Source organism: Watersipora subatra, chromosome 2 (genome assembly GCF_963576615.1).
Source record: "Watersipora subatra chromosome 2, tzWatSuba1.1, whole genome shotgun sequence".
Taxonomy (NCBI): domain Eukaryota; kingdom Metazoa; phylum Bryozoa; class Gymnolaemata; order Cheilostomatida; family Watersiporidae; genus Watersipora; species Watersipora subatra.
Window position 1 is genome coordinate 17,350,459 of NC_088709.1, and position 11,323 is coordinate 17,361,781.

At 36.7% G+C, this 11,323-nt stretch overlaps 1 protein-coding gene across 1 annotated transcript; it reads left to right on the forward strand.

The window, feature by feature from the left end:
* The first annotated feature begins 692 nt into the window (after nt 1-692).
* LOC137388007 (uncharacterized) lies at nt 693-11,002 on the forward strand. The gene is made up of 11 exons (XM_068074527.1): nt 693-765; nt 1,057-1,154; nt 1,475-1,646; nt 2,224-2,321; nt 2,641-2,812; nt 5,842-5,939; nt 6,264-6,435; nt 7,409-7,600; nt 8,917-9,066; nt 9,791-9,977; nt 10,936-11,002. The coding sequence occupies exons 1-11, from the start codon at nt 693-695 to the stop codon at nt 11,000-11,002; spliced, it is 1,479 nt and encodes a 492-aa protein (XP_067930628.1).
* Nucleotides 11,003-11,323: the final 321 nt, after the last annotated feature.

The following is an 11,323-nucleotide window of genomic DNA, read 5'->3' on the forward strand; positions in this document are numbered from 1 at the left end:
TACTACAGCTCTATACTGATGGCAATAGTCTTGTTGGCTAAATGAGTTTAACTATTATTCTTCACGTACAGGCATCTATTTTGCTTCTGGTATATCTTCACACATAATGCTAACGGAAGTGTTAAACATGAAGCCATGAATGATCGGTAGGTATAATAAGTATGCGCACAAATTATTCCATATTATAGCCAGTTAGACAGTGTAGTAGATTGGATAAACACCTGTCTAAACGAGTTCTAATCCAACGTGCATGGGGATTTTTCATTCCTCAAACTTTACTCCTATAACTGGACATACAAACACACATACAGACTTTGAGATTTACATACGTATATATTAATTATAATGTTTGATTAATTAATAGGCGAATAGTGAGCAGAGATCCACATTATTATGGAGTTTTTAGCCAGAGCTGATTAGAGTACTGGTATGAACACTCATATTTTAATACAATTATAAGTTGATTATAATCTTAGCCATTTGTATCATGCTTATCCTAAATATTCTTGTGTAGATATGTGTATGTAATGTGTATGTAATGTGTATGTAATGTGTATGTAATGTGTAATGGCATGCTTCTGTCCCGTAGTGGCAATGCTTGGTGGTGTTTTCATGTTTTCATGTCTAGTAGAGAAATACACCGCCAAGACTAGTTTTTTATAAGCTACCTTAGATGGTCCTAACACATATGAATGGCTTCTTCTGGAACTGTCAGATTAACCCAAAGGGATGCATTTTGCAACACGTCCAGTCTGACAGAGCCAGGTAGCCATTGTGCTTGCCCAATGTGCGAAGGACTGAGCTGGATCTTTGATGTGCCCACATTGTCAGTGTTGTACACGAGGCCTCCAAGTTATGGTCTAGATTCGAAGACCCAGCAATTTAGGGTTGAAAGCTTGCTGAGAGCTTTTTGTCAGACCAGCATTAAGCAGGACATGAACCACCAACCACATGGTTGTATCGCATACAATATAAATATTCAGCCAGTTCTACCAACTCTTACCATCTCAGAAATGCTTCCGCTAGATCATTAAATGAATACTTCTGTGATTGTAGGTACAGTACCTCCTGTAACCAATGTCACATGGACATCATTTAATTCATCCTGTGTAACACTGCGGTGGAGCTATGTTCACAGCTATGTCCGCTTTGAGGTAAGTTCACATAATATCTGTTGCTGAGATTACTATTTCTGAGGACTGCAGATTCTTGTTAACACACAGAATGATCATTCAGCCATTTTATTCATTTCAAATTAACGTGGTACTATTTTTTAAAAGCAACAACGATGTTACTGTTATTATTGTTGCAATAAATAACCTATTCAAATTTTTTCCTGTTATTGAAAATAGCAAAACCAAAGAGTTATCAGAGTTATGAAATGCAATTACATCTCAAACAGCTTATATATAATCTTAAATATATAAAATATTTGTTCTAAAGTTACATGTATTTTGTAAAACTCTTTTTGTAGCATCGCTGTAACCTATCGAGCTGGCGTACAGTATATCAAGGGAGTTTCAAAACAGCCACTTACTGTTATCTCAACCCATATTCCGACATGCTTTGCAACTTGAGGGTGGTCTCTAAAAACGGTTATAGCGCGACCACTAGTGTCCGAGTTTACACCAACGGTTCTGACAAAGGTATGTAGACTAGACATAGCCTTAGAGGCTCACATCATCTTACATCCTTGTATGATGCTAGAGCTGACATTCTCTTGGCTCTCAACCATTGCATTTGGCAATGTGTGATCATGCACTTATATGGCAGTGTGTAATCATGCACTCATATGGCAGTGTGTGATCATACAGTCATATAACAGCGTGTAACTATGCACTCATATGACAGCGTGTAATCATGCACAAATTTATATGGCAGTGTGTAACCAAGCACACGTATGGCAGTGTGTATTCATGTTTTCATATGGCAGTGTGTAATCATGAACTCATATGGCAGTGTTTAATCATGCACTCATATGACAGTGTGTAACCACAGTAATGACTGTGTAATACGGCAGTGTGTCATGATGTTTTCATATGGCGATGTGTAATCATGCAATCATACGGCTGTATGTATTCATAACCGCATATGGCAGTGTAATCATGCACTGTTATTGCAGTGTGTAATTATGTACTCAAATCCCACCACTCAGTTTGGCATGTGCATACATGGTCATAGACTGCAAACTCAGCCTATCATGATTTACTTCCTGTTATGCAGCGACTCCAAATAAGCCAGTAAACCTCACATGGACGTCATTTAACTCTTCATGCGTGACCCTACGTTGGCAGTCTTCAGGTCCGGTCACAAGGTTTGAGGTGAGAGAAGCTATTTTTTATTACATGGAAACCAATTTTTTAATAGATGTAGTAGCTTTGAAATAGTATAAATTACCATATCTTACAATCTTTTCAACTGGCATGAATTTTGATGTTTTGGATCCTTTGATCTATTTATAACAGGCAGAGGTTTTGCTCACAAAAAGAAAATAAACTACTAAATTGTGCCATCCGGAGCTTTCTGTCATGAGTAGATAACTCTAAACTTCACAAAGGTGTCGTCAATAAATGATAGGCAAGATATCTACTGTATATTCTTTATTTTTACTGAAACAGCTTCTGACATGCATGTTTCTAGCATATGTGTAATAACTCGAGGTGGACTTCCATCAACCAGACTTATATCCGTACAGCCACCTACTGCAATCTCTACCCATTTGAGTTAACAATGTGTGCAGTCAGATCAGTTTATGGGCAAGAATACAGCAACAGTACAAAAGTATATGTGAGAGCAGGAACTACGAATAATGGTAAATAGAATATTTAATAAATCAATAATGCTATTCAACTAGATGAAAGCCCAGTGTTGCACAAGTAATAAAAGATCTTTGGCATAAAAAATTTATTTTCGATCGCATAACTTTCTTTACCCAATGACTTTGAGTAACATAAGCTAGTCTAAGCTTTTACCATGATAAAAGTCAATATTATAGCATAAGCCGACGCTAGAAAAAAATTGCGTCATGATCTCTAAAGCAATCAGTATCTTTAAGCATGCTAGCAGAAGTGTGAAGCCATTAAAAATTGGAAGGTTCATAAGTATGCGCACAATTAATCTATAGTATGGCAAGGATACCATAGCATAGTACTTAGCTCGCCAGTTTGCAGAACTGGGGGTTCTAAGTTCAATTCCAGCATTGGATGAATTTTTCATTCCAAGATTTTATTGCTATAGCTGGACACACAAACAACAGACAGACAAACACTGAGATTTATATATTTTAATTAGTCGAATGCCTGGCGTTGCTCGGGTAATAAAAGTCTTTGTACAAAAAATTTATTTTTATTTGTCTTATAACAACGGTTACCACTCTGACTGTCGAACTTCATAGCATGAGAAAAATGTTTTGTACAGTTTGAATAAATTAAGAAAACAAATGGAACAATGGTAAAGCTTTTCAAACTTTGTCAAACAGCTGTAACTTTCCAACTTCATACTATGAGGAAAATGTTTTGTGCAGGTCAAATAAATTAGAAAACAAAATAAAACAACTATAAAAGCGATTAAATGTGAAGCAATTAGCAAGTGATAGCTAAATTAAGTCTGTTTTGCTCCGATTACAATGAAAGATGATTTCATGATGATACAATTCGTATGAAATGAGAAAACAAAATAAAAACCCTGAATATGTTGAATTAATAATAATAGTTCGTCCATAGAAGTGTGTGTGTGCATGAAAAAAGTTAATGTTCCAGCGGAAGCTATCCATCAAAACATTGAATACAACGATACTGGTATGTCTCGATACTGGCACAAATGTAAAAAGGAGATATTGAATGTTTTTGTCTAGTACTTTGTCTGACCGAACGGAGAGAGAGAATGTAGAGGCTATTCCTACTCAAGATAATACGATTGTTCTCGAGAAAAGTATTAGCCTTTACCAATTTAGCAATCAGACCTTATGAAAAACCGGAAATAAAAGTGTAACGGCACATTTGAAATTGAAACGGCACATTAAAAATTGCAAAGTAAAAAAATAGGTAATGGTGGCAAAAAATAAGTTTTTAAATAATTTCAAAATATAACAATGCAAAAGGTAATGTTAGTTTATAATCAAAAGTGGACATTTAGCTTGTGCATACGGTATATGATAAGGGCAATAGAGTGTTAAAGACTGTATAGCTCAGTGGTTAAATACGTCTATTGCAATTCGCTGTTGTTATCTCCATGAGTTCAAATCCAGCATGCAGCGAGTTTTCAATTCAAAGATTTGAATTGCTATAGTTGGACAAACCAAAGTACGCACAGACACACAAACATTGAGATTTACATATAGAGGTTAGCTAGTTGTGCTTCCCGGCGTTGCCCGGGTATCAGAAATCATCTTATCAACAATGAGAAGTAATGAGAGTTGCCCGCCACTTGCCATTAGCCTGGAACATGCCAATGGAAAATCTGAGTACGCTTAATAATGAGAGCTACCAGCTTCCCGTGATGTTTTGCTATGACCCTGCGTAGTACGCAAAGCCGTTGGGTGTTTGCACCCGTATACCTATACATATACCACATAGCGACAGATATTGGCTAGCTTTGAAATCAATCTCTGTGGTGTAATTGGTGCAGTGCCGGTTTTGTGTACGGTAGGGTCCGAGATCATATTTTCTTCGGTGCAGATTCTTTAAACCAAGACTCTAATAGCTATAGCCTAAAGGTAGGGCCACACGAGACAAAATTCTCACGAAATCGGCGAAATTTGGACGAAACGATTCGTACGAATTGACATTTGGACGAATTCGTCCATCGTTGGTTGCGCACGCTGAACGAATCCTGAATTGGACGAAACGTCAGAAATTCCTATGAATCGTTGTTTGATTGGTCGGTTGAAAAGGTTAGTTGAATGTTGAAGGTCGTTTTCTTTGGTTTTTCTGTTTGTACTGAAGCAAATGATTGAAACGGAATCGGCTTCAATTTATCACCGCGTTCTGATTGGCTAGTTGAAAGTTAGTTTCGTACGAATCCGTGGTGGGAAACTCCGTGTGGCAGGTCAGAAATTTCGTACGAATGGAATTTCCCAGATTAGTTGAAATTACACAATATGTGTGGCCCTACCTTTAATGCAGACAGATGACATACTTTGAGAAATATATATTAAGATTAATTAATTACCAGGCGAACAATGAGTGGAGATCCACGTTATTATGGATTGTTTAGCCAGCTGTGACCAGAGTGCTCATATAAACACTCATACCAATATAAGTTGATTATAATCTTGACCATTTGTATTCATGATTATACTAAACTTTCTTGTGCAGACCCGTGTATCTCATACAATATAACTATGCAGCCAGTTCTACCAACTCTTAAGCCTGCTTTATATATGACAGCGCAATGTGCGCAACAAAGCGCACGACATCGTACGTAGGCCGGCTGTGATGTGAAAACCTCATCGCAGGAAAAACGCACGTTGAACGTTCGATGATCGCGAGGATCCAACCGAATGGATCTTTGCGACGAGTGCATGCGATGATGTATCCCACAATACACCGCTCGATCTTTTCAACTTATCTCACAATTTTTAGTCTTACAAGAAATTAGTATGGCGGAGCGCGCGAAGAATTCGGTCTCCCGTACGAAAGAGTAAGCGGAAATTACCCACCCTGTCCGATGCAAGCATGGCGCCAATGCGCGCTATGGAAACACTGCATCGCAGCCGACCCAATGCATTGCGCGCTGTCACTGCGCCGTGCACGATCATTGCGCTGCTATGTGGAAACCAGGCTTTACCATCACAGACATGCTTCAACAAGATCATTAAATGAATACTTCTGTGGATTGTAGATACAGTACCTCCTCTAACAAATGTCACATGGACATCATTTAATTCATCTTCTATAACGCTGCGGTGGAGTTATGTTCACAGCTACATCCGCTTTGAAGTAAGTTCATATAATATCTGTTGCTAAGAACCACAGTGATGACTGTTTCTGGACATCACAGCTTCTTGTTAGCAATCAGGGTGATTAGTCATTCACTTTATTGTTCAAAATAACGTGGTGCTATTTTTGTCCAAAATAATAAAAATATTATTTGTATTTTTATAATATATAAAATAAATTTCTTACTCAGATTTTTTTCTGTAAGTAAAAATAGCAAAAGCCAGAGCTCTCAGAGTTATAAAATGTAAATTACATCTCAAATAGCTTATATATAATTTTAAATGTGGAAAAAAATTAATTTATGATGCAAAGCTCTTTTTGTAGCATCGCTGTAACCTATCGAGCTGGCATTCAGTATATCAAGGGAGTTTCAAAACAGCCACTTACTGGCATCTCAACCCATATTCTGACATGCTTTGTGAATTGAGGGTGGTCTCTAAAAATGGTTATAGCTCGACCACCAGTGTCCGAGTTTACACCAACGGTTCTGACAAAGGTATGTAAACTAGGCATAGCCTTAGAGGCTCACATCATCTTACATCCTTGTATGATGCTAGAGCTGACATTCTCTTGGCTCTCAACCATGGCATTTGGCAATGTGTGATCATGCACTTATATGGCAGTGTGTAATCGTACACTCATATGACAGCATGTAACTATTCATTCATATGGCGGTGTTTCATCATGAACTCATATGGTAGTGTGTAATCATGCACTCATATGGCAGTGTGTAATTATGCACTCCTATGATAGTGTGTAATTATGCACTGCTATGATAGTGTGTAATTATGCACTGCTATGATAGTGTGTACTTGTTCACACTACTCAGTTTGGCGTTTGCAGAAATGACTAGTTCATCCAACCAGAAAACAAGCAGGTATCACGCTTAAAATGAAGGAAAAGCTCAGTAAGCATGTCCAATTATTTATGGTATATAGATGTAAGTCCATTCATTATCTACACACTCTTGTGTTTTGGACCCCTAGGTACTATAACTTAGAAAGCCTCATGAAGAGATGAGATTAAAATATACTAGCATTAAGCCTGAGATGTCTGAGATTGCTTCCGTTTTTAATCAGATAGTCAGCAGGTTTAGAAGGCTGGTTCACAGGAACCAGATGGAGCTTGAAACCAACTATTTCTAGCGATCTTTGAGGACAGCACGGAGCTTAGGCATATCAGGTTTAGCCAAACAGTTGAAACACACAGCGTTTATGCTAACTAACACTCACGCATGCACGCACGTACGCACGCACGCACACACACACACTCACAATGACAACAAAAAATCATTTATTAATAAGGAAAGTAACTTCTGGCATAAATGGTTTAAAAGCACAAGAGAGATCATTTAAATCAGTTAGAAAGTTTCTTTGTTTCAAATAATTTAGTCCTATGGCCATAACTCTGCTTCCAGTCACCTGATAGCCTTTAGACTCTTTCAGAAAACTGTTATTTTCGCCCTGTAGGTAACTCTGGGAAAGACAAGAAAAACTGTACCAAAAATGAGTTCTATATACTAGCAAGTAGCAATGGAACTGGCTGGTTCGTTTCTGACTTCCAAGGTGGCGGTAACATCAGAATTCAACTGCCAGTTGGGAAATATCCTCTAGAAATCACAAATGGAAGCAATAGTAAGACATGCCCTGCAATGGTCTATGGTAAGGTGATTTCAAGGTAATAACATTCACTATATTACAAAATTTAGAGAGATTGAGGAAATGTTTATAATAGTGCTCAGAATCCCTGCCCAATTATAGGTGTGTTCTCTAAACAAAGCTCTTTGAGCTGTAAGATGGATTATAGCAATGAGACTTTGTTTCCGGATTGAAATTTTTTCATAATTATTTGTTTGGTTTTTATAGCAGGGTTGAATTTAACTCAAAGCATGGTAAAAAAACTCTAAAATTTTTATTCACTTGTGGCAAGCAGCTTTCTGATTTCAGTATATTCACTCCATACATCCCATACACCACCTCCAAGTTAATAACAAACACAACTAGTGTTCTTCCTTCACCTAAGCTGCCATAGTACTTTACCTGCCTTGAATGATACAATTTATATATGTAAATATCAAAGTTTGTCGTCTGTCGTCCTCTGTTCAGATGTCTGCCTGTTCAGTTATAGCTATTAAAATCTTGGCTTGAAAGGCTCACTGCGTATTGGCTTTGAACTCACAGATATTGCAACCCCATGTTTCAATCCACACATTTGACTACTGAGCTATACAGTCCTTAGAGGTTATGGTTCTTTTCAAGTACCGTATACTGTGTGCACACGCATATGGTATACGGTATTTGGCTTGCACTTTTGCACCGTACACACACGCGTACGGTGCAAAAGTGCAAGCCAAATGTGCACTTTTGATCAACTAATATTACCTTTAGCATTTGTTATTTTTTTAAATTGTTTAAAAACTGATTTTTTGATATTATTACCTCTTTTTTTTGTAATTTTTAAATGTGCCGTTTTATTTTCAAATGTGTGTTACACTTCTATTTTTAGCTTTTTGTAAGGATGGATTGCTAAATCGGTAAAGGAAAAGACTTTTCACACGGACAGTTGTATTATCTCGAGTAGGAATAGCCTCTACATTCTCTCCCCATTTAGTCAGACAATGTACCAGGCAAAGACATTCTGGATATCTCATTTTTACATTTGTACCAGTATCGAGAGGTACCAGTATCATTGTATTCAAAGTTTTGATGGATAGTTTCTGCTGGAATAGTAACCTTTTTATACACACACACTTTTATGCAAGAATTGTTATTATTAATTCAACATATTAAAGATTTTTATTTTGTTTTCTCAGTTCCTAATAATTTTATCATCACCAAATCGTCCAAATCATCATCACCAAATTCACCTAGTATTATATATACATGTATATATAAATAATATAATATATATTACATATATAACCTATATTAATATAAAATACATATAATAATATAATACAGTGTTGCTGTTCTTGTAGTTGCTAAAGATTTACCAAGGTATACTATAGAGTTTCAAGCTCGATACAAAGTGGAGTGCAAAGAGTGGAAAAATGGCTCAGTATCAGTTTCCATCATGGCCAGCAGCGCCCGGAGTAATTCCCCTCTTTTACAAGAGATATGCGCAGGGGGTATGTAAATCCTAGTGTCAGACAAAAACACTGCCTTCTCAATTTTTATCTTTCTTTTAAGTGCAATTATTCTGTGAGTCTATAAACGTTTTAAACGATCTTTTGCTACAAAATAAAACTACATAAAGTTTGATCCGTAAGATTACGACGTGAATCATGAAAAGTGGATGCAGACTTTTAAGCCAACTTTATTTTATAAAATAGAATATGTATTATGTGTCAGCAATTGCAGTCAATGAGACCATAAGTGTTAACTTACACTAAGAATGTACGTGTACTATATGCATTAGCAATCATCAAAAAAGGATGTTTTTAATTACATGTCAAAAAAATGAAATAAAAATAAAAAGACTAAAATCGGGAATTATTGCCCGAGTTGAACAGATATGATTAAAAAATTGTTAATATATAATATAATAGTATTACGAAGAAGTCGGGGAGTGAAGTAAAGGTTGTAGTAACAGAAAGGTTGATAAACTGAAACACGCTGGTGGATGTAATATGTTAGTGACACAAAATTGAAATTCATTGTCATATGTGAGAGATAAGTATAAATATTCTAAGCATAGTTTACACAGGATTTTGAAATCTGCAACCATCTGAAACTGCTCAAATTAAAATACATTATATTAAAATATGATATCCTAAAGAAATTGCTTCAGCATTCGTGTGACCATATTACTGACTGGACAGCTAAAATAGGAATATTGACTAACTATTTTAGAGTGCAACGTCACAGAAGTCATGCGTTGGAGCTGTGATGGAGATATCCTGAACATCAACTGGCCCACAGATCAACACTTGGTTGGATACGAGCCAGCGGTTCCTAACAATATTAGCAAACCTATCACTGATCGGCTTGTAACGAAAGGAACATCTTTTCCTATAGTCATCACAAGTGGTTCAGTGAAGTAAGTCAGATGATGACCTTGTTATTATGTCTGGATATCTCTGTCGCGATGTTCATTGGTCTACTTGTAACAACCTTGTTTTTTATCAGCTGTAAGGCCTCATCTTCATAGTATTTAACAACAGTGTGTTCGTTGTAAAAAACTTGTCACTTCTTTGTGAATGCACAGCATTTTTTACCTTTTTTGACTAAAGTTGCAACATTTTTGTCGATTTATGTCAACTAATACGATGGCAGTCCCGTGCACCGTTAGAGATTGTCAAGTGTAATAACTATGTGCACAGTTATACTTAGGTGTGGAAACTGGGTCGAGTGGGGCAGATTGTGGTGAGCTTAGCTGGGAATTTAAATACTGTGTTTGATTCTCACGCAGTGCATTTTTTGCCTAAAGCTCTTAGCATGGCTTCAGATAAACAGACAGACAGACAGACATGGTTCTTATTATAGTAAAGATTGTTAACTCATATAGAAAAATCACTTTAGTTTTGTTCCTCCCTTACAATATCATTGTTGTAAATGTCATTATTATAAATCATTGTTATTACCTTTAGAAAAAGCATCTGCACTATTATTGGGAAAAGGCGGAAGGTAGTCTATAAGTGCTGGTATTAGGGTGACTGACCTCTAAGCCAAATGTCATGAGTTCAAATCCTGTATGATGCAACTTTTTTCTCAACTTTAACCCTGTCTTCAAACAGTCGGACAAACAGACAAACACATTTCTTAATATAGTAAAGATTAAAAAGTATCTTGTTAACAGATCCTTGTAGTATAATATGCATGGCCTCATGTCCAATTATGTCTGACAACAAAGTATTGCATCATATTATAAATGGTTATACATGTAGTAACGAATTATTAAAATATATCTTGTAAGAATGGTGACAAAAATATATTCCTCGTCTGTCTCCACACCTGTAACCCAATCTTGCGAGTGTGCATTGAACTATCAATTGTAGGGTTGTCTACCCAATGCGCAACGGAGATGGCTCATCAGCTAAGCTTGTCATGACACCTGAGGCTTAGACACATCAATTCTTCTGACTCCAGCATAGGATAACTCCAGGGACTACTGGAATTATACTCACCTTCTATCTAGTGTTAATATTAGCTGCTAATTATATCAACTGTTTGTGTAAGAACAACTACGTTGGTACTTGAGCGCTTGTTCAAATTAGAGAGTAGATCCTATATTCTTTTTATACCATGAATTCTATTGTATCGCAAGTAGGTCGTGTGGTTTAATGGATTAGCTCGCCTGTCTCCATACCAGAGGGATCTGAGTTCCATTCCAGTGTGAAGCAGGTTTTTCATTCTTAATACTTTATCGCCATATCTGAAATTCTT